Source organism: Hippocampus zosterae, chromosome 8 (genome assembly GCF_025434085.1).
Source record: "Hippocampus zosterae strain Florida chromosome 8, ASM2543408v3, whole genome shotgun sequence".
NCBI lineage: Eukaryota > Metazoa > Chordata > Actinopteri > Syngnathiformes > Syngnathidae > Hippocampus > Hippocampus zosterae.
Window position 1 is genome coordinate 10,039,314 of NC_067458.1, and position 24,494 is coordinate 10,063,807.

General features: G+C 39.0%; 2 protein-coding genes and 1 long non-coding RNA gene across 6 annotated transcripts in view; 2 read left to right on the plus strand and 1 right to left on the minus strand.

Annotated features, from left to right (window-relative positions):
* LOC127605921 (uncharacterized) overlaps positions 1-13,227 on the plus strand; it is a 109,931-nt gene extending 96,704 nt beyond the window's left edge. The window contains exon 2 of the long non-coding RNA XR_007963687.1: positions 13,086-13,227. This is a non-coding gene — a long non-coding RNA (uncharacterized LOC127605921). The remainder of the gene's footprint in view (positions 1-13,085) is intronic.
* On the minus strand, positions 6-16,377 carry il12rb1 (interleukin 12 receptor subunit beta 1). 3 transcript variants are annotated; one of them, XM_052073789.1, is made up of 19 exons: positions 16,155-16,377; positions 14,534-14,860; positions 14,121-14,340; positions 11,470-11,507; positions 8,933-11,402; positions 8,132-8,249; positions 6,791-6,942; positions 6,345-6,481; positions 6,221-6,260; positions 5,775-5,897; positions 5,565-5,641; positions 3,856-4,087; positions 2,575-2,703; positions 2,196-2,294; positions 1,577-1,729; positions 1,293-1,451; positions 1,137-1,212; positions 912-987; positions 6-497 (listed from the first exon to the last, which is right to left on the minus strand). In XM_052073789.1, exons 5-19 carry the CDS (start codon positions 9,003-9,005, stop codon positions 234-236), a joined length of 1,908 nt encoding a protein of 635 aa, XP_051929749.1. In that variant the 5' UTR covers positions 9,006-11,402; positions 11,470-11,507; positions 14,121-14,340; positions 14,534-14,860; positions 16,155-16,377; the 3' UTR covers positions 6-233. The 3 variants fall into 3 exon arrangements, with proteins under 3 accessions (XP_051929749.1, XP_051929750.1, XP_051929748.1); XM_052073790.1 differs by lacking the exons at positions 8,933-11,402; positions 11,470-11,507; positions 14,121-14,340; positions 14,534-14,860; positions 16,155-16,377 and adding an exon at positions 8,349-8,897 and having other exon boundaries at positions 1,293-1,448; XM_052073788.1 differs by lacking the exons at positions 8,933-11,402; positions 11,470-11,507; positions 14,121-14,340; positions 14,534-14,860; positions 16,155-16,377 and adding an exon at positions 8,349-8,896.
* A 7,169-nt stretch (positions 16,378-23,546) lies between these two features.
* Positions 23,547-24,494, plus strand: part of mast3b (microtubule associated serine/threonine kinase 3b) — a 43,422-nt gene continuing 42,474 nt past the window's right edge. For both annotated transcript variants that reach the window (XM_052074400.1, XM_052074401.1), the window contains exon 1: positions 23,547-23,907. In XM_052074400.1, the coding sequence (XP_051930360.1) occupies positions 23,861-23,907 (47 nt within the window). In that variant the 5' untranslated portion in view covers positions 23,547-23,860. The remainder of the gene's footprint in view (positions 23,908-24,494) is intronic.

Consider the following 24,494-nt stretch of genomic DNA (forward strand, 5'->3'; position numbering starts at 1 on the left):
CAGAATTGATTCCACTCAAGTATTTATTCAAAATATACAGTACAGTGACAAATGGCTACACCTCTTCTTGGTCCCGACATATTTGATTTTTGGTGGGGTTCTGTGGTTAGAAAATGAGGTTGTGCGACACATACATACACTAAAGGCAAATAAGACAATGATTGAAAACCTCTGGAGCTAATGAACATTATATCAGTGTGAAAACAAAAAGTCACTTATTCAGCAATTTAACACTAGTCCGTGTTCATATCAAAGACCAATCTGTTTCTGTAGAGCAGCAAGGCAAGCATCTGTTCTTCTTCCTGATCTGGCATTTCCTCCTCTTTGGAGCCCCTCAGTTCTTGCTGAATAGAAGAAGGGCTCAGAGCATTGCCCCTCCTCCTATCAGACACTCTTGGTCTCTCAATATCAATGTTTAACTGCGTGGTGGTCTCCACTGCATCCTTTGGGTGCAATTGCTGCAGGGTCACCACCATCTCCTTCTCCTCCAGCATGTCCTGTTATGGGTCAGGATATAAGAGGATCATACGTTGGATGCATCAAGTTTTGCCTCATCGCTTTTCCCATGAGTAATGTTCATTGAGAGTGTGTTCAGTGTTCAGCTTCATAAGTCAAAACCATAACTGACAGTTGTCTCACATCATCTTCCAGCAACGGAAGGGACTTTTTTACCTTTGTCCGCCTTCCTGAAATACATAAAAACAATTTCTGGCTTCTCCCTTCTCACTTTTGAAATTAGTCGTCTTAAAATGTCACACACAGTCACATGCACATAAGTGGTTTTCAAATTCCCCTTCTGTTTTATACACACTGTCACTGCAAAGTTGATTCAGTTGGTTAAGGTCATAAAATAAATCAAAATAAAATAACACAAATAAAATAAACATTTCCATAAATAGAAACAGATTTACCCGATTCTTTGTTTGTTGAGAGGCAAACTCCAAAATAGGAAGCGTTGGTAGTGGAGGAAGTATCTTCTTTTTCATTCTGAACATAAGGATCAAACTTATGTTAGCTGATTGATGCTGAATCATTTTTTTAAGATACAGCAGAACGTTCAAAGTTGAACACAATCTGTTCACGTATGAAGTTAGATGACTTTAAAATGTACTTTGTGTAAAGCATGGCTCACCCACCTTTTCCACATACACTTGCACACCAATAAAAGAAAGATAAACAGGAATGCCACAATCAAGCCAAATGTCAACCGTTCTATTGGTGAGAAAAAAAAAATATTAGAAAACCAACTCCATTGAGTTGCATATCACGGTATGTGAATGCATGGTCGATACCTGTTATTGGATTAATTAGCTGCGTGTTGAGAGTTACTGTGGCCTTTGGACCTTCTCCAGCGCTTGTCACTCCAGCTACAGTGATGTTGTATTTTGTTACTGGCATCAAATTTTCCAGACGGTATACGGCCACTGAAGCTGGAACATGGTGACATTCTTCTGAAATCAAAGGAGGTTAGAAAGTATATGTATACTGTATATATACAGTACACTGGCACAATTAGAAAATCTTGAAACAAGAGAATGTGCAGTGAACTTATGGGTCATGTCAGTCAAGTACTTACGTTTCTGCTCGTCATCAGAACTTAATTGCACACTGCACACATTGTAGTGTGTGAGGACACCTCGCCTGTCCTCTGTGGGAATGGCATTCCAAGACAGTGTGATGGAACTATGTGTTTCATTGAAGGTGAAATCTTGGGGAGCTATTTTTGGAACTGAAGGGATGAAGACAGGTTGAGTTTAAAACAATCCAGAATATTATTGTGAGGATGACAAATAAGCAATTAACCTCAAAAGGGACAACAATGGAGGAAAGCCGGAAATGTGTTTTTTCCTTCCTGGCATAAAGCAGGGTACACAAAGAAAGGTAAATATTCTTGGGGCATTGATCAGTTACAACAGAACTACTGTAGATGTCTTAGAAGATGGCTTCATCATTTCAAACAAATAAAGGTTGGTTGGGACCACACCAGACTAAGTTAATGTGGAAACCCCAACTATTTAAACTCCAAGTTGGAGGCACGCCCCAAACCACGAACGCTATCATTCTTTGGGGATGCAAAAAAAACAGTCCAAATGATTACATACCCGAAAAATGAAATGACCCAGGTGATTGCAAATACAGTATTCACAAGCATTTGGTAAGCCATAATTGCAGCAATCAAGCTCAAATCAACCTACCATTTTCTTTTTTATAATAGAGGCACATTTGAACTGTCTTTGGCCTCTCGTTAATGCACAGGTGCTCAAAGTAAATGTAACCCACATAGTCCATGATACCTATAGAATAGAAATACAAACAGTCAAACAGATGTATTAGACATAACTACCAGGTACCGTAAATAAGATAACGACACACAGTGTAATGAGTTGACAAAAAGCATTGAATCATTTGCTGCTGACCTCGTTTAGTTTATAGCCAATGCTGTTTGTGGGAAATGTTAGTCATGAAATACAGCAACATCCTACCAACAGTATCACATATAGGAACTATGTATGTCCTTTTTTTTGTTTTTAGCCCTGTGTGAAACACAGTGTTGTGTCTTTAACCAAAACTTACCTTTTCTAAAGGCGTTCATGTCTCTTTTAGTCTTCCTTGCCACTAGCCTCAAGTCTCCATCTTGAAGCCTGTACCATTCGAGGCAGTTGGTCTTGTTCAGTTTTTCATCCAGTAATGTTTTATTACAAGCTGAAAAATAGGAACAACAACATTTAGACTATTTTCTGCATACTGTCTAATATGAACAAAATATTGGGGCACACCTCTAAATTAATTAGTTAGTTAATTAATTAATTAGTCGGAGTTGGGCAAATGCCCCTTCTGCACATATTCAGAATCAGAATCATATTTATTGGCCACGTATACAGAACACACAAGAAATTTGTCTCTGGTAGCACAGTGTAGGAGACTGTTTATGTTATTCACTTGATCTTCTGTTTTGTTGCATTATTATCGCTTTTCTGAGTGTCAGTGGAGTAATCATTAATTCACGTTTTTTCCAGACGTTCCCTTAAACGTCTCTCGAGTTGGACGACAGTTAAAAAAAGGCACGTAGTCCAACAGACACGTGTCTGTATTCTCTTGGGTGTTTCACAAATTAATAAAGTGCATATTTTAAAAACCAAAACGACAGCTCTGCTTCGGAGCTGCAACAACAGGCTACCCTAGTATCATCAATAACAAGCAACTACGATAAACAAGGACATGACAACTAAGTATGGAAATACATTCCGTAATGTAAGGGTACCGTTGTGAGGGAGTACCACCTAATGACAGCTGTGAGACAATGTGCAAAGTATCAACCGGGGCTAACGTGATCAGTGGTAGAATATAATGCTATAACACTTGTGCAGTTGGTGCAGATAACAATTGCACCATTTTAAACTGACCATTAACAGTACTATTTGTAGAGCAAGTTTAAGTGTGCAATTTTACAGAAGTCCTTGAGCGCTTTGAAGTGTCTGGTGCTGTGCAATAGTGATCGGTGAGAATGGTTCAAGTAAGTACAGAGCTGCAGCTACAATGATTATTGCGGTAATGCTGTTCCACATGAGTGTGCAAAATTGCAAAGAGCCACTATACAGTTAGATTCCCAACAGTGTCCCAGTGCACGATGGAAAAAGTCACAGAACCTTGACCTCAAACTTCACCTCTGGGATGAACTAGAACAGAGATGGTGAGCTAAGACATCTTTCAGAACATACATGTTCTTCTGGATGAATGACAAAATTGTCTTGATTTTCACTTCCTGTAGGTATATTTGCTACGTTCCAACACATTTGTCCCTCCAGTATACAGTATATGCGGCGCTCAATTCCAAGCCGACTTTGTAAATAGTACCTTTTAAATTGGGAGCGGGTTCGGCTGGTACATGTTTGATGGCTGTGGGAGAGGAGCCTGCTTTGTTTGTGGCAATCACGGAGAAGTTGACCGGAGAGTAGGAAATATAGCCTGTATATTCAGTCCTGTTGGTGAGATTGGTTGTCTTCTTCTTACACGGGCATCCTCCGGAATATTGCGTGTCCCTCAGGATGTATGTCACTCCGGTTACGGCTGCCGCGTGATGAACTGGCTAGAAACAGAGTGCAGCTCAGTTACACTTACCTTGTAAGATCCAACTTGTAAGATTACAACATCACCATCAGCACATTTAAAATAGGATATGCAAATGTTTGTTTTTTTTTCTCCAAACCACATTCACACAGGTGACTGGGTCCCGCTATTTGTCCTCACAATGCTGTTGGTTGGAAGAAGTGTTAGTAAATTCGTTTGTAGGTCATCTGGCCGTAAAAGTCATACTGTAAGCAATTCTCCAGAGGTGCTCATCTCCTTCTTTTAAACAACTGGGTTGTTCAAGATTCCAGTGAGTAAAATTTCTTGACAATATTTGTTTGACTGTAACGTCCAGAACATGTAGACATTAAGACATTTTGGAAAACATTAATCAAATTTCAATTAGAGTTTTTTGTGTCTATGTTGCGTGGCTGCAATGTTGGGACAGAGTAGTAGCCAAAAGAGTGTGTACACCTGATACAATCCCAAAGGCGGGGGTGTCAAACTCATTTTTGTCGCGAGCCATATTATCGTTACGGTTTGCCTTGGAGGGCCATTATGAATTTTGGGAAAGCATATAAATGTTCAATCAACTCTACATATTACATACACGATGCACAACAAATTCATGAATAATAAGTTTTAAAATCAAGAATAATGACTAATATTGTGGATTACATATGACAATTTGAAAATTTGGTTCAGACTTCAGCAAGCATCATGGAACTTTTTTTCTTGAGTGTTTACCTAATTAGGAGACAGAAAAACAAGATCTGAATGTTGGGGGGGAGGGGTGGTGGGTCATTTGTGTCATCCTTTGCCAGACCAGACCGTGTGCAGAAAATTCAGAGCTGGGACAAAGTCACCAGAGAAACAATTGAGGTAGAAAGGCCGTACATTGTTGGTTGCTACAACAAGTACACGGACATTGTGGATTTACTGGATTTGCAGCCAATTATAAGTTCCCAATGAAATCCCGCTACTCAATCTACTTCACATGATGCTCTGTTATTAATCAGTACATTGGTTTGGTCAGTTCTAAGTGGATTTTGGCAGTTTTTGGCAGATTTGTCTGGCTGTGGGTTGCTCCACTCGTCCCGGACCAAGTATGCCGGTTGCACTCTTATGACACTTTAGCCCTACAGAGATGGTCCTTGATATGACTTTATCTGAAAAAAACTGTTTGCTCTTCTGAGTCTTAGAACGCAAATGATTTAACAGTAAAATAATTATCTCGAAATGTCAAGTGTTGTCATTCTTCGCATGGTTCAGTCACTCCAGCAGACAGATCAGTACCGGTAATTCAAAACTTTGAATGTTTGGTGGTTTAAATCAATTCCTACAAACATAACAACAAACAAACATAATATTTTGGAAAATAGTGTCTTTAGAAGATTTTTTTGGGGGGGGAACATTGGCCACATAAGACTCCAGCCCATATCCACACTTACTACCTGTCTTCGTCAATTTTTGTTTTCATCAAAACTTTGGCTTACCTTCCACATGAGTGTAACCTTCCGTGCACCTTCTAAGTGTTCCAACGTCACATTAACCTCCAGCTTATCTTCAAGCGCTGCAGTGGAAAACCAAATGACGGTGAGCGGCCTGTGCCTCTTTGAAAGGAACAAAATAATGCTTCAATGTCTGATTTAGTGAACCACACTCAGCTAAACTATCGACGGTATAAAGAGATACAGTGTTGTCACCTGCAGGAACTATCACGAGTGGAGACCATTTGCTCCACAGCGGGTTGCGAGTCACTTTGGTCCGATGTCTGAGCTTAACCTGGTAGGATGTATTCTTCTGCAGGTTCCCAACAGCTAACTGGTCTTTTGAGGGAATACAATAAAGCCATGGGGAAATCAACTTTATCTTTTCAAATATCTTTGTCTGAGTATCTCTAGTCACCGCTAATGGTCATTTCTTGTCAATCCTCATTCATCCGACAAACTACCAAAAATGAATCCCTGGGGAGGGACTAAAGATGAAAATATTGTACTGATCTTGCAGGTATACCTTCCCAAACCTGTGATGACAAATCTTGACATCCATATTTTTGCAAAATGACAAATAATATTGATTTTGTACAAGAAAGGAAAAAGAAATGATTCACTAGCTAAAATATAGAAGAAACTACACAAGGAATACTCACATGCCATCTTACTGTGACTGAACTCTGTGGTGTTCAGTCTCTGTGCAGGAAAAAAAGAATAAAATGGGTATTACAATTAGAAAACATGTAAATTGGACATACATGATTTGACAAAAACAAGAACCTTTTCCCATGGTTTGGTTTCATCTATTCGAAACCAGACCTCAGCAAAGGCCGGGTATTTCTCTGCAGCTTTCCAGGTCACGTTGAGCTGCTTTTGAAACCAGGCTACTGAAATGTCTTGTGGTGCTTCAAATTTAACTGTTGATGAGGAGCAAAATTCAGTTGTATGCTAAGAGAATTGTAATCAAGGAAACATGGCTTCACTGCAACATTTTTTTGTGCACTTACCTGTTTTTTTGTTTGTTGTTGTTGCAAATACTGTACCGATTTGTTTTTGGTATGCCCTTGTATTTTGCTTTCCTCTCAGTCCGGTGACATTTTTTAAAACACACTCCAGTGAATGGAAGCCCCGGGATGCCATAAAGTATTGTCGTAGCCATCCCAAGTTTTGTCTACCCCCAAATACTATATTGGATTTCATACCAACCTGAAATAGACTCTTCTCACCTGTTTCATTGAGTACAACAGAGGTTTTGGTTGACTTGCATACAGAGTCTCCTTTGTCTGCTTCCACCCAAATGTCAATACGTCGATATTTGATGAGCTCTTCTTCATTGATCTGAGCGTGGGTCTCTCGAATGCCCTCATGTTTTATGTCACTATAAATTCAAGTATACAGACAAGCAACCCACTCATGTTCTTGGGATAGGAGGACATGGATGACCACACAACAACAATTAAAAAAACTACTGGGTTGACAATTTCACTGAGCCATGCTGCTTAGCAGAAGCTAACATTAATCTGTGTGTCCACTGTCCAACTCAATAGTTTCACACAGTATAGGCTGCCATTTGAAAGTACGTAGCTCTGGATCTTTGCCCATCCTAGACTAGAGAAACTCGGAATTAGTCATTACCGTCTCTAAATTAGCCTCGCAACAATGGCATAGAAGTTCTCATGTCCAGAAAGGGGCTGATGACAAACAATTTATGTGGCCATTTCGCACATGTAGGGTAACTATTTATATGCAAGCAATGCAAAATTCAATTTTCCAGCAAATCATAATTTCTGGCAAAATGGCATGTACTTCTTGGCTGCAACCAGCATAGCTGCTTGATTCTGCATTGAACATACAGTAATACCTGCGTGTCCCAACTTGTGCAATTTTACAGTCGATAAGCCGCCACTCAAGTGGAAAAAAAATGCACTTCTAGCTGTTTATTGAATGGAACAAATTGTGAAACACACAAATCAAAAATTAAAAAAGACCCTCATGTTGAATTAAACACATGGTGGAGTCAACATTCAGTCATTCACTTGGCCACGCCCCTTTGAAGGCACTCCCAAATATGGCAGTGTGTTGTATGCACACTTTGTTAAATTACATGAAAATCAGATCCTTTCTTTCGATTCTTTTTTTAAAAACATTTTTTACATTCACATTTTACAATGCAGTAGTCCTAGTTTTCATTATACTTGTGGCAACATATTGTTTTGTTGGGGTCGGAACAGATTAATGACATGTCAATTCATTTGATAAATGGGAAAATGCAGTTATGAACTCTGTCACGGTGCAAAATAAACTTGTATGTCAAGGTACCACTGTACAGTACACTCGTGGTGCCTCCAAGCAGTATTATACAGGATGCAGTACCAAACTACACTGACAGGAATCATAACATTTAGAGCTCCTGCTATTCCTCTAAAAAAAAATTCAACAAATACTATTTGAATGATTGATAGCATATTATTTTTCAATTGTTTTTATTTTAGTCAAATGACCATCCCTAACATTAACATTTACTCATAAATGACTTGAAAAAAAATGAAATGAAATTAAATTCTTACCCGAAGTAGAGGTCAAATGTCACATTTCTATGTGTTGTTTTCATGCTCCATTCACAGTCGTAAACAGTTGACTCGTTGTTTCTTCTGTAGCACTGAGGACTTGACGGAGCCTCGCATTCTGACCGTTTTTGGCAAAACATGTCAGAAATGATTTCAGGATCAGTCATAAAGTTTCCAGAAGAATAAATGAATAGCGTTTACACTCATGTTCATTTACCTTTGCTGGAACCTGCAGCGAACATATGCAACGCAGCAATGTATCGGAGGAGTAAAATCAAGTGCAAAGTTTCCATCAGTTCCAATTAGCTTCAGGAAACATTTCTCGTGTGTGTGTGTGTGTGTGTCTGCGGGTGTATGAAAGAGGTGTTCCATCTAACCTGCTTTCACATAACCCAGATCTATTTCTCAGAAATGTCACAGGTTTCAGGTCTGTGAGGTTCAGTGAGGTGCAGACGAAACCCACACGTGTCAGCAGACCAATACCTTCTCAAAAAGGCACGGTTTGTGTGCTATGCTGGCAACTTCCATATGTGTTTGTGACACCACCCACACAGACATGCAGGTAGACACACTTTCACTAAGAAAGTGGACACTTTTTTTCAGTATTTTGAACAACTTTTGTTTGCTCACCTTCAAAGCTTTCCTCAACAACCGGAAATATTGGTTAATGTAACAGTCAATGTCGAATGGTAAATCAGTCAGGACAAGAGAGAAAACGTTTTAGTCATTAAAAGGAGTTATTTTAATGAAGACATCTTGTTGGTTTGAAGCTCGATAAGATAGATGAGTGACTTTGCGTACCTGTGTTCTCGAGGATAATGCAGTATTTCATTTGCGTATGACTTTCAATGCTGTCACTTTGGCAGGCATCCATGTGGTATGTGTTCCATCACAGGAATGTACTTGACAACCACAAGAGAGCAGTGTATGTTAAATTGATCAATGCTCTCTGATCTCACCTCATGTTGCAAAATCCCCTCTCAGCCATACCAACAATTAAGACAGTGGGTTGTATTCCAAGATGACCCGTGAGGGGATGAGTACACCATGACTTGTTTACTTTTCCGTCAGAGTAAACTTGATATAACAAGACAGGTTAAGTTGGGTACACATAGTGTAGCAATAATCAGGCCAATTTGAGCTCAATTCCCCACTTTCTACCAAAGTCATCAAGAGCCTGATTGTCAAATGCTCTGTGGGTGAGTAAAGAGAGATTTTTTTCTCCCTCCCTGACAAAAGTAAACATTTTGGGGTGACAATCAGACATGTTAAAGCTGTTCATTATTAGGATGGAATATTTATCATCTTAAATCCTTATGCGTGTGTGTGTGTGTGTGTGTGTGTGTGTGTGTGTGTGTGTGTGTGTGTGTGTGTGTGTGTGTGTGTGGACCTCACTGGTCAACACCGAGGCTGACAAACCCACTGACTCATGGAAAGATAGCTTATAAGTAGCGACATAGAGCCGGTTGAAAGTTTGCAACTGCAACGTAGTTACCAAATAACCTTATAGTTGGCCCAGCTTCTGTTTTGTTTTCTTCTACAACTTCCATCCATTTTCCAATCCACTTTTTCCTCGCAAGGGTCGCGGGGTAGTAGGCGGGGGACACCCTGAACCGGTTGCCAGCCAAATCGCAGGGCACACAGGGACAACAACCATTCATGCTCACACTCACACCTAGAGACAATTTAGAGCAGGGGTGTCAAACTCATTTTTGTCGCAAGCCACACTGTCGTTACGGTTTCCCTTGGAGGGCCGTTATGAATTTTGGGAAACCATATAAATATTTAATCCCCACCACATATTACATACACAGCGCACAACAAATTGATGGATAACTAATTTTAAAATCAGAAGTCAAGAATAATTGCTGTTATTGTGGATTACATATGACAATTTGAAATTTTGCTTCAGACTTTAGCAAACATCATGCAATTTGACATGCTTGATTTGCTTTTGCGGGCGACATAAAATGATGTGGCGGTCTAGATCTGACCCCCGGGCCTTGACTTTGACACCTGTGATTTAGAGCATTCAATCAGCCTGCCATGAATGTTTTTTGAACCTGAGTACCCGGAGAAAACCCACGCAGGATCAGGGAGAACATGCAAACTCCACACAAGAAGGCCAGCGTCCCATGTCCTCTGCACTGTGATGTTGACACACTAACCATTGGACCACCGGGCCACCTCTTCTTCAACTTACTTTTTAAATTATTATTTTTGAAATGTTCTCATTCCTTCATGCACCCTGTAATATGATAACACGATGAGCTGTCCACTGCAGTGACCGCTGTCCCTGAAACGGTTAAATATATTTTAAAACGCATAGCTGTACTTTCCATTCTTTAATTTGTCAACCCATAGGCTGGGTTTTTTTCCCCAATCTTCACCTGGATGATGATATGTTGTAAGAAGGATGGAAATAGTAGATAGTGGTAAGGTAAACCACATTTGATTGAGATTTTGTGGTTTTATAATGAGGGAAAGTTATAATATTCCTGCCCACCATTTGCAACCCTCAGTGAAACTTTCTGGAGCCGCCCTTGGTTGCCAGTAAATCACACGGTCTTAAAAGACAAACAACTATTCACATTTATTCAACTTCAAATAACCTAAGAAGCATGCTCCTGAGATGTGGCAGGAAACTATCGAAAACTCACGTCCGCGCAGAGAGAATATATGAAATTCACGCAGTGATGTTGCAAAGGTGTGACGGTGAGTTAAGACATGCTAACCACTATGCGGACACCATAACAGAAAATAAAAGTACAACTTTGTTAACACTCCCCGCCTCCTCACAACTTATCATGGACTGTATTACACTTGGAAAAAAAACGGTGTGTTATATTTACTCAAATTCATTTCTTCAGGTGGTTGCACACAATAAAATCCAATCCACTATTTTTTTCAGTGTCGTTGTACAAACAGTGCTGTATAGATTGTAAATTTAAACAAGGTAAAATCCCAAACGATCATAGCTTTCTTTAAAGAGAACACATTTCTTCTTTTATAAAGATTTTTAACAGAGTAAAGCATTTATCTATTCAAATATTAATTTACTATCGACATTTACTGTACTGTATTTAGGTGCAGTACGTTTTCCCAACTTTTGCTTACGATCATAGACCTGTACTTAAACCATGACATGAACATGGACATATTCTCTATCATTTGGCTTGCTGTCCGGCAGCGTAGCCTCTGTTTTAGGGAAGTCCAGGACACTGTAGGTTAAATCAGCTTCTATCATGATATTAGTCACCACACTTGTTGCCTAAGAAAACAAAAGTGAAACTTGAGCATTTGCTTGAAATGTTTCCGACAACAGAATGTGTTCTCACCTGTGTCGAGGGTGAGGGTTTTTTTCGCGCTTTATTGGCTGAAATAGAACAAAAGTTGAGCAAATCAGTAAACTTTCATCACGAAAGTAATTGTATATATGCATATATGCGCAGACAAGAATTATACAGGTGCATCTTCATAAATTTGTGTAATGGAGAAAAAGAAAAATCATTTAGGTTAAAAAAATCAAACTTTTATTTTGTTTACTTTTTATTGTGAATATTTCACTTGGGATGTACTGAATCTATATAATATACAATTTGTACTTTTTGAATTGACCCACTGGAAAAAAAAAAGCTTTCCACAATATTCCAATTTACTGAGATGCACTGATATATGGATAAAGAAAATTTGGGGGTTGACTTCCTATTGAAAAGATGATTTCTATCATTAAGCTAAGCCGCTATGTGTTTTATTTTTAATTTGCACCAAAACTAAAATATAAGAGCCTAAAAGCAGTCTGTTGATGATCTACTGCATAAAGTATTTATTTTGTTTGTTTGTTTATTGTTATTGAACATATTTATGATGCATTGCAGGTCATCTCTTCTTCCTTGATTACAAATTGAAGAGTAACCGCCAGAAATCAAATTTATGGTTGCTGTTTGTCAAAAATATTTGTTTTATTCTTCTCTTCAAGATTCTATATTTTGGAGGGGACAAATCATATCTTTAATTTATCCCGGTTGAAAAAGAAAATCTTCCTCCATATTGCAACCATAATCCATCACGGGATTATTGACATTTTTTTAGAAAAGATTATTGGAAAATATAGACAGAAACTTCACTATATTGTTGCCGCAAACTCCTGACAAATGCTATCAATGGAATTACTTTGATATCATTTCTGAACTGTCTATATTATATTTACATGATATTTGCATATTACAATGATATAATAAAAAAATAAATAAAAATAACAACAATAATCATAATAAAAATAATAATTAAATGATGTGAAAAACACAGCACTGCGATTTATCCATTTTGTATTTATATTGCACTTAATTGAACTGTGTTTGTTTGTTTTTTCTTCTTTCTTCTTTCTTCTTTCTACCCACATTCTTGCTGCTGGAGGCTGTAAATTTCCCCAGTGTGGGACAAATAAATATTATATTATATTCTGTGATTTGAGATGATTTTTTAATTACTTTGTAATTTTGGAGTTAATTCTGTCAATTGCTGATGAATTTTATCTTGGGGAGCTAAACGCACGTGATATGATCGAGGTAAAGAATGTATTGTTTACATCTTTTTGTGAGGTTTTAAATTCCTCTGGTAATGAGGACATGTGGTTTGCCATTTACATGTTTATACTCTCTGAGTATAAATTGTTTTTCAGGTCACAGAGCCGGTATGGAGAGCCAAGTATAGCAGAAACACTGATCATCATTCATCCCATAATTTGCTTTGCATTTTTGAGTCTTTTATCATGTAGTTTAATCATTTTTTGACATAGATACTGCCCATCACACCCGTGGGCTATAGGGGGCGGTGCCCCCCCCAACAAAAATGTATATGAAAAATAGTAAAAATAATAATTATTATTATTAATACCGTATTGGCCCGAATATGAGACGGTGTTATTTGCATTGAAATAAGACATATAATGGAGGTCGTCTTATATTTGGACATTATACCCTTTCACGACGCGAGATGGCGCCATTGAAGCGAATGCTGAATTTGACTCCCCAGGCCAAAGCGAACCCATGTCACGAAGAATAAAAATAAAAATAGCGGTAAGAAAGAAAAGAGAAGAAAATAATAGAAGAGATAACAGAAAATGAAGAAATGAAGCGACCATCTGGAGAAAAGTCGGTCGAAGATCAGCCAGGTTAACTGGCAGCTGAGGAGAAGTTATGATAAACAGTAATTTACATTTCAAAAACCAGAAGCCATTCATTTACGAATGTGACTGCACTTTCGTTTACATATTTAAATGTTCAGATATGTTAAGATTTGAATGAGGGAAAATAACATGCTTTTTCTCTCAAATATATTGTTATAATCATTTGTTTCAGATGTACTGTAATTATTTTCTGTATAAAAATTAATTTGGTGTTCAAAACGTCTTTTTTAAAACTTGAGTCTTGAAAAAGAGAGGGTCGTCTTATAATCAGGGCTGTCTTATATTCAGGCCAATATGGTATTATTTTTATCTTATTTGATCCCGGTAGCTATTTTTGTTTTTTTAATTAATGTTGTTACCACGAGGACTTTAAAAGCACAAAAAAACAATGGCGTGATTGATGGCCAGTTTTATCTGCACCAGCCTGTCACGGCCTTACTGAAAATAATTTTACATGTGCAGGCCATAAATAAAATAAGTGACTGCTTAGGGCCCCCGGCCACTTTTTTTTATTCTGTTGTCTGGGGGGACGGGCGGCATTCTTGCGTGTGATATGGCATTTGCAATCACGTATGTTTAGGCATCAAAAGGTTAAAGTTCTTGGCAGTCATCTTTTTGTTTTCGACCAATCACTGTATATTGTTTAGAGTCGTGATGAGCTGGACCCCATTCCTGCTAACTTCAATCAAAAAAAAAAATCATTCGACCTACTCACATATACTGTAAATATACAACCATTTGCATTCGCCTTCATATTCACAATATCCCTTGATCGGAACTGAAGCCACAAAATTCACTCACCCCATTGTAGTCTTTTCCATTTGAAAACTAACAATAAAGTTGGTTGAAGAAATGAAGTGAATCAAATCCATACCTCTAGCTCGGACAAAACAGCAGAAGAACCAGGGCAATGTTGCAGCGAATGAGATGACTGGTAAAACCACAAGTGAAGTGTTGGTTACGCTGGAAAAAAAACTTGGTGGATATTTGGTTGAATTTCTGTTCTCCTGTGCACGTAAAACTGTGGGAGTTGGAAAGGAAATGGTGAAACTGATGTGGAATAAATTATCTCTCTTTTTTTAAATGTCTACTGTACTCGACTTGGTGGGATATTTCGGAAGCAGGTATGTAGAAAATGACTTTTTGCATGGAAAAAGGAAAATAATATTCCCTCATTTTATGAAACATATCAAGCTTTGGGTGGAAAGGCTTACCGGTGTTGTTGCTCTTCTCCTCTTGAACGATAAGGTGAACTTCATTACTTTCTTTCGTTGGTCCACTTTGTGGGAACAGTATGGCCCTATATGTTCCACTGTGACCTTGTGTGAGGTTTGTAATTTGGCAAAATACCGAAGACTTTTCAGAGTAAATTTCAAAACCACGTTCTCTTGAGCAACCTATCCAAGGACAGTGCTCTGCCTTCTTTTTGTCACCCTCAACATAAACTGCAAAATGGTTGCTGTTAGTGATGTTGATGTTAAATATGAACTCAAGGGTGACGTTGTGGCCTCGGATCACTGTGACCTGTGCTCGGCTGCGGCCTGGGTATGAGACAGAATACACAAAATGTGGATTCCAGTTGTTGAACAAAAATTATATTTTTTATGACCCCACCTACCCATAAGTAATTTAAATAAGGTCCGTTTTCTTTACTTTGCTTCCAATGTCTTTCATTCTGTTGTTTATAAATGCTTTAAAATGTTGTCAATGTAATTGTTTGAAGCAAGTTGAGTTACCTTGTGTATGAAATGTGCCATAGCTATATAAAGCTGCCCTGCCTTTTGCCAAGACATCAACACGACGTGAATGCTTAACATATTTGGATTGTTATGGTTAAGTTAAGATTGTACAATTAATAATAGATAATGGAAACCTCTGTATAATATGTGTATGCTAGTTTCTCTATATGTGCCCCGTGCCTGACTGCTGATGAGTCACACGTATTCCCCGATTGTTTACAAAAAAGTCAATATTTTTAGGAATCATAGATGACCTTTACTCTGTAACTAAAGAGACAACAGTGAAATTCAATTATTTTTGTCTAAAAACACAACATGAAATAGTATACTTATCGTTCATTGATTGGACTAGAAATTAAATGAAGGAACATGAAATCTCGAAATCAAAGCAGTTGAGTGCAACAGAAGCATAGTTCATGCAAAATGACTTCAACTGTAAAAGCAAGAGTAGGATAGAGGCAACTTTGCTAGCAGTATCAAACAGTTAATTCACAACTGAATCTCACATACACACCTAACGTGCGCAGTTCTGGAATGTGGGAGGAATACCTGGAGAAAACCCACACGGGCAATTGGGAGAGCGTACAAACTACACACACAAGAAGGCTGGAGCCCAGCATCCATTTTCTATACCACAGATCTTGTTCAGGGTGACGTGGAGCCAGAACCTATCCCACAAGCCTTTGGGTGAAAAGCAGACTGCACACTGGAGTGGTCGTCAGTCACTCACATCTCCTCTTTCAAATCCGAGTGATTTATGATAAAGTGTTGATGAAACCGTAATTTTTTTTAAGAGCCGCATGCTATTTGTGCATCCACACAATTCAAAGTACAACCATATTTATTTGAATTTTATTTTTTTCTGTAATTAATGACATGGATAAACCATTCATTATAGTTACAGTATTTACCACTATTTAATTGAAAACTATAACAAGCACTCCTCAGTACCACATGTTTTGGCAAGCCGACATTCAACAAATAATCAATCTGAGGACATGCATTTTTACTGTGATCCATTTGTAAAGTGTGAAATAATGAAGTAAAAATAGAGTGATTGAACATAACACTTTATTAAAATCAAAAAAAGACTTACCATTGATGATCAATTGCATTGTTGTCATAAAAACTAACCAAAGAGGTTTTGGCACCATCTCCTTGAGTATCACCTTATATTGAAGGCTGGTAATATCAACCTGCTGTCTTTTGGGTGTAAATGGCTAGATAAGGCTGACAGGAAGAGTCAAATGTCAAGAGAATGTAGAACTTCAATGCATATTTGTGCGGTGCAAGCACCTCCTGTCATCTGCGGAAAGATAACGATTTACGTGCCTATTGCATATTCAGTGGATGCTTATTATTTGGACTATGAGATATTAGCTCAGCCAGAATCCAAAGGATTAACTTTATGAGTGCGCTTTTTTTTCCTTTCTGAACTCTGACTGTAAATTTCCCCATTGCGGGACAAATAAAGGATATCCTACCTTTTCTAGTAGCCTTTTTTTTTGTGATGTCACCCCAGAATGGTAAAGGAATAGGGTGATGTTAATCATACGAAAAGAAATGCAATTTCTTCTTTACTAAGAAGTGTAGCTGAAACAAAAGGAACCCGTATATTTTTTTCTGTTTCACAATCAACAACGTAATACAGGAGGTCTAAAGTTTAGACAAATGTATACAGGTGACCATCTTTTTACCCTACATTCAATTATAATGAACACAAACGTTACCGGTAAGTATGTCTAAAAGAGGGACTGGTGAAGTCAAACTGTGCCTTTAATTAACAAGATTCCCTCTCATGCATCTGACAATTAAGAATGTCCGTTTTAATTGTTTGAACTAGAATCTCTTCATAAAACTATTTTGAATATGTCATTAGAATCCATGTGGAAAAAAAATACTTGAATATGCTAAGAACTCTAGAGCAGGGGTCTCCAACGTGGTGGAGACCCCTGCTCTAGTCTCCACCACATTGGAGACCCCTGCTCCTCATGGGTACCAGGTAGCCCTTGAGGACCACACCAGTAGCCCGCCAGTGCTAGGATTGTGATTTGCTAGTAAAAATAATGATTGAAATATGCAAACACGGGCATTATTGTAGATTCTATAGAGACCTATTTAGCTATCTATTGAGCTAGCTACAGTAACTATGTATACCTCCCTAATATATATTATAAGATATATAATAATATATTCATTCATTCATTCATCTTCCGAACCACTTTATTCTCACTAGGGTCGCGGGGGGTGCTGGAGCCTATCCCAGCTGTCTTCGGGCAGTAGGCGGGGGACACCCCGAACCGGTTGCCAGCCAATCGCAGGGCACACAGAGGCAAACAACCATGCAGACCCTCACTCACACCTAGGGACAATTTAGGTGTTTGTCAGGCAATCAGCCTGCCATACATGTTTTTGGAATGTGGGAGGTAACCAGAGTACCCAGAGAAAACCCACGCAGGCCCGAGAAAACATGCAAACTCCACACTGGAATTCAACCTGGTACCTCTGCACTGTGAAGTCGACGTGCTAACCACTGGACTACCGGGCCGAGTAAAAAAAAAATATATATATATATATATATATATATATATATATATACTTTCAATATATATTGAATATATATATATATATATATATATATATATATATATATATATATATATATATACACACTACCGGGCCGAGTAAAATATATATATATATATATATATATATATATATATATATATATATATATATATATATATATATATATATAAAATTTAATTTGTGACCCCTGCTCTAGAGCCTGTTCATCATCTAGCACCAGTATTTTTTTCCTTTGTCAGTAAATCAGCTTGCGTACCCATATTTGTTTTGATTATGTTTGAGATGGCAACAGGAACTGCGTTATGTTTAAAAACAGTTTTCAGTCTCGTCTTGGTCCAATTGTGCCCCCATGTGGACTTAATCGAATCATGCAAGGGAACGGAGCTTGTTGTTCTGTGGCTTTGTAGTTCATAGAAGTGAGGCGCCCTCGTACTCACTAACGTTGATTACGTCACTGATATTCATTTTGCTCATTGTTTCGTGTTAAATAATGCGCAATATACGTTACACGTCACTGCTCTAGTATAACGGTGTGTTGCTGGAAGATTAAATGTGTGTAGAGTTCAAATCGCAAGTAAAGAAAAAGATGTAAATTTAGGTAACACAGTATTAATCCATGCGTTTGACCAAATTTCCTGTTTAAAAATCTCTCTCTCTCTTTCTCTCTCTCTCTCTCTCTCTCTCTCCCTTATAAATAGAACAGCATATTACTGAAAAGAGACTAAAATACAATTTTCTAGACTCAACCTAAACCTAGACTAAAATGTAATCACTTTCCGCCAATTAAATCTAAACTAAAATAGTCATGTACAATACTGAATAAAAGATATTAATATATTAAATATTAAAAATATTTAAAACGCTCAGACTTTTAGTCGACTTAAACTTCACTCGGGTAAAAAGAATACAAGGCTAAAACCAATAAAAACAAAATAAAACTAAACAAACAAAAAAAGACGAGACCAAAACTAAAAGTGAAACAAATCACCAAAAACAACGCTTACCATTCTGCTGACCTTTTGCGATCTGCCTCACCCTTCTTAAGTATTTGACCGTGGCGCTGCCTCATGGTTGCCAATGCCTTTCTGTGTTCTGCTCATGTATTGATCCTTTCCCATACATCCATCGTTTTGGTTGCTATGGTTTCCGATCGGTCCTTCCATGTGGTGCTGAGGCAGTTTGATGGAGTTGTTCCCTTCTGGGAGTCCTTCATGATAAGGACTGTCTGACCTTGGTTTACCTATTTTGTGTGGATCCCCGATGTTAGCAGCTGGTTCCTCTGTACAACCAAGCATTCATGGAGAGCGGTTAGCTTTTTTAACCATCCATCCATTTTCCAAACTGCTTTACCCTCGCAAGGGTCGCGGGGGGTGCTGGAGCCCATCCTAGCTGTCTTCGGGCAGTAGGCGGGGGACACCCCGAACCGGTTGCCAGCCAATCGCAAGGCACACAGAGACAAACAACCATCCGCACTCACACTCACACATTGGGGACAATTTGGAGTGTGCAATCAGCCTGCCATGTTTTTTTTGGAATGCAGGAGGAAACCAGAGTATCCAGAGAAAACCCATGCAGGCACGGGGAGAACATGCAAACTCCACACAGGAAGGCTGGAGCTGGACTTGAACCAGGTACCTCTGCACTGTGAGGTCGACGCACTCACCACTGGCCCATCAGGCCGCTCCCTTTTTTAGCCAGCAGGCATCAATTACGGTATGTTTCGGCTTGAGACTGAATCAACAGCGCCTCTGCTGTTGCAGAGGAGTAGTGCATGTTCACCTCAATCGCTTCAATCTGTGATTACTCAATCAATGAATCCACAATTGACTTCATTGACTGTTCAATTAATCAGTTTCTATACGTAGCCCTTTTTCAGCTAAGTATAATACATTAATCAGCCTTGTTGACCAGTTGTGCCATTACTCTTACTACTGCAAAGTACTTTGTCTAAAAAGAATGAATTACTGTATATAGTCTTTCAGGAAATATTGTCCGCTCAAATTCAGCCAAATGCTTCAGAGCTCAATGGATGGAGGTTCTCATGGTAGATGGGCAATGACCCAAAGTATTCTTCAAAAGCAACCAAGCGTTTTGTTCTTGAAGACAAAGAAGTAGAATGTATTGCGATGGACAAGTCAATAACCTGAACTAATTCCAATTGAACATCCATTTTACTTGCTGAAGATAAAAGTGAAAGGGAAATACCCCAAGAAGAAGGAGGGATTGAAGACAGGCATCGCAAGGGATGGAATCCAGCCCCTGGTGATGTGTTTCAAAATTCAGGCTGTAACTGACTGATTTGCAAACGAGTATTAAAAAGTGAACATTTGATTTATGATTGTTAATTTGTCCCATTACTTTCAGTCCCTTGAAAATTGGGTGGTACGTATACAAACTGTTGTAATTTCTCCACCGTTCAAATTATTCAAATGTACTGTCAATACCATCATATCAAAGCTGAAAGTCTGCAATTAAAACATAACTGTTTTGTTTCATTTTAAACCCATTGTGGTGTAAATTGTGTCAATGTCCCAATATTTATGTTCCTGACTGTTAAATGACCAAATGATGTTGCAGACAGTCTAGTTCTCTGATTTCCTGACTGATCGAAGTACGTGAGTCATAATATGACATTAAGGAACAAGTGCTGAGATTGCTAAGCGTCGTGTCATACCACAAAGATGGGCTTGCCGTGCAGGGCGATGAGAGGAACAGGAAAGCCCTAGTTGCCATGGTAACTGAAACAGACTCTTATTAAGAGCTCTTCTGACAAACAATTACCTAGCGGGAATGGGAACCCCTTCACCACCACTCACTGAGCAACATACACTGGGTGGAATAATTATCTATTTTATACTTAGGACTTAATACTTCTACAACTCTTTTCGTCAGCTGTGTTTCAGAAGATTTCACCAAATCGAGAGCGCTTAAGGCTCCCGACATTAATCTCATCAGTAATGAGAGAGCTCACAATAATACGAGTAGCGTGCTGGGGACACCGTCTCCTCTCTCTCTGTGTTACCGTTAGTGGAGCAAGGGAATCCTTTTTCTTGATTAATCCTTGAACACAGCATGGCAACAAGCAGCGAATGTAAAAATGTAACACGGTCCCAAAATGCGACTACAATTTCTAAAACACAGCAAATTATGTTTATGTGTCAATGCTATTTCGTGAGTACAGTAAGTGTGTAATTTAAGTGAGCTTGTCAGAAACATGCACATTTATTACAGTTTTAAACAATTCCTATAAGGTCTTCAGTCAAAATACACGAAGGATTAAGTATTACACTACACTTAATGTCCACAAGTCACATTTTGGTATGTGACAAATGGGCTTCCTGCATTGAATGCGACAACCACATTGAATGCCAACCAACAAAGCGAGGCTCGAAGTAACGTGAGTGACTGTGAGTGTCAGAGAGTGTGTTTTCACTCCGGCACATGACCTAACAACCAGGCAAACCATCACCAGCTCCCTAGCAACCACCGAGACACTGCAGTCATCTCTGCCACCGGTTGCCGTTGGAGACATTCTCATCCCACTATCCCCATCGAGATCAAATTCTGTACTGTAAATATATCACACTTGAAAGAAACACAGCCAGTTGGCATTTACGCATCAGCACACGAGCAGACACTAAGCTGTAATGAATTCTGGTATGGAAATGTTGTTTAATTGCATGAAAAATACTCATTTTATGTGCGGAAAAGTAGCAGTGGGTGCGCAGGATGAAGTGACACATTCGATCCTGAAGGCAGGACAGATTTTCTCACTTTCCAATATTAATTTAAATGTACTTAAGAACAATCAATAATTTATGTGTATAAACCTGTCTCAGTCAACAATAGTGTTGTTTGGGGAATATTTCCTTCGTGTGGGTCCGGACGATTAAAAGCTTTGTCCCAAAACCAGATATCTGGCATGGTTCCAGAATTGACCTCTGAGAGGCAGTATGTTGTACGCAGACTGTTGGTGAATACAAAGAAGAAAAAAAAAAGAGTGGCAGTAGGAAAAGAAAAATAATAAGCTAAGGTAAAGGTGGAAAAGTCACAGCTCAGGGGCCAGATCTGGCCTGCCACATCATTTTATGGAACGTGCGAAATCATCTGGGCATTGAATTCATGTTTCTTGCTAAAATCCAAAATTGCAAATTGTCTTTACTTTCAAAAATGTTCAGATATTGCCAGCATTTTTCGTTCACAGAGATGAACAACCATGCGCACTCACACTCACACCTAGGGACAATTTAGCGTGTTCAATCAGCCTGCCATGCATGTGTTTGGAACGTGGGAGGAAACCGGAGTACCCGGAGAAAACCCACGCAGGCCCGGGGAGAACATGCAAACTCCACACAGGGAGGCCGGAGCTGGAATCGAACCCGGTACCTCTGCACTGTGAAGTCGACGTGCTAACCACTGGACTACCGGGCCGCCAATCGCCTGTGATTTAAACAATTATTATTCATCAATTTGCTGGGTATGTATAATATGAGGCAATCATACATTTATTTGGGTTCACACTCATTCTGGCCCTCTGAAGGAAACCAAAACTCCGATGTGGCCCAAAACAAACATTTGTTTGACACCCTTGAGCTAGGGTACCTGATAGCTTATTTGGTCATTCCATTTAGTCATGAAATCTTATTTTTACGGTTGTGAAAAAAAATAAGTGGTTGCCCAAACACCGAATTCAGATGATCCGGATTCAACTGAATGAACATCCTCCAAGCCAATCTGGTAATTTCATTATTTTTGCCAGTGGTTGTAGTTGGCAGCAACATTTTTACTTTTGAGTGAGCTTCAGACACTCCACCGCTAGATAGTGGTAGTGAACTTTACATGTTTACATCCTATTTACTACTATGTTAATCAGATCAGCCGTGTTGCAGCCATGTGACACGTGGAGATCGAGACACGTCATCATAAACATCACGTGATTTGTTATGATGGAGTTTATTTGTTTATTTAGCACAGTAGTTGTTATTGTTTTAACACTTGTATTAAAGCCACATCTTGATAAAAATAAGTTAAGTACTTTAAGAAAAGATCTTGTAGTTGCATCAATTTTAAGAGCTTATACAACAATGTAGTAAACATTTACGCAGAGTAGACAGAGCTTGGCTAGCCCATTGCGATTGAAACGTTTACATGACACTTGTTCAGATTGGCAAAAAGGAATAAAATACCCATATTTTTTATACTGAGTGAGGTGTTTATATGCCACATTTTCATTTTTCACTAATCGGAATGCATGACATCATTAAAACCCGGCACTTAACATTTCATCAGTCATGCTCTGATGAAATGCATGACATCATTTCATCAGAAACAATCAGTCTGTTGTTTTTCCTCGAGTGCGGTGGTTCCTTTAAAATCAAATTAAATGGATGAGATGGCACCAAAGAGGGCCACCCACATACTGTTTAATAATGTACTATTGTTAGCTATTGACAGTTTTAACAAAAAAATATTTTTTTGCATTTATGTGGAAATGGTTTGCAAAAAATACTGGTGTATTTAGGGGCTGGAGTGGGAGAGGAATAATCGGGCATTCGCATCATATGGGAATTTGATTTGAGTTCGGACCTTGGTCAAACAACAAAATAAAAGAGTTACAATCTGTATTGAGCACACTTCATGTTTCACAGCGGTTGTGTTGTGTTGTGTTGTGTTGTGTTGTAAAAATGTTCTGCATCGTGATATCCTTTTGATTGTCGCTCAGGTCATTTACTTCAAGTGTGGAAGACCACTGACCGTTTGCGGAAACCACAGCCAGCTGCGAATTACATCATTTCGCCTAAGGGCTTCGTTCCCACTTCTGACTGACACCCACCGCCCAAATTGATTTTGTCTCCGCCAATAGACTGCGAAGCTTCCTCCTTTCCTCTGCTGCCCTCCCACCAGTCACATGGAGGTGAACGGTGACCCGTCTCTCTCGCTTTCTGCTGGTTGAGCCGCTCCATACTAATCGCTCTCGGTTACTCCCGAAACACGCGCGTGTGTCACACCCGCGCGCGAGAGAATCCCTTTTGAGCTTGAACTGCATTTTAGGTGGAAACTGGCTGCCAAACGACACGCTTTTGTCTAAATTGCTATATTTAGACCGGCGGAGAATGTAGCGATGAGTGTTTGGAACTTGAGCCCGGGAGAGAGCGCGAGTCGTGCCGCACTGCCCTGAGAGAGGAGCCGCCTCTTTTGGCGTGTCCGGCAAATATGAAGTCCAGAAGGGATAAACTCAAGATTCCCTCGTTGACTCTGGAGTAAGTAACCTTTTGATATCTTTTCCCAACCGCTTTGCAGAAGTTTTAGACGCCAACAAATATTGTCGTGTTCTTGGCAGATAATATTGTCACGCAACTGTTTGGGGGAAGTCACATGAAGTGAAACTACAACTACGGTTGCCTTAATTACAAGAAGTGATAACACACACACACACACACACACGCACACAAAAGCACAATACTGTGTACACTATAGTATAGGGACAATACATACAATCAAGTGAAAGCGCAAAATTAAACTCGAAAATTAAAGATCAGAAATCATCAATGACGTCATGAAGTGGAATGCAAACAAAGGCTTCCAATGAGTGACCACAATTTTTAAGCCATTATGTTTAAAATGCACGGGGATATTGGAAGAAGAGGATTGTGGATTTTTAAAATTGTTTTTCCAGTCTTACGCTTACTATTTTAACCTAAATTTGATATAGTGTGAATTTTTCCACTATATGAGCTCTTGTCTTTCTCATTGTCCCACTCTCAAGTGCCATTGTTTGTTTTCTCACTCTAACATTCCTGCACAACATAACCTTAGCACAGGACTTCATGTACTATCTATCTATCGA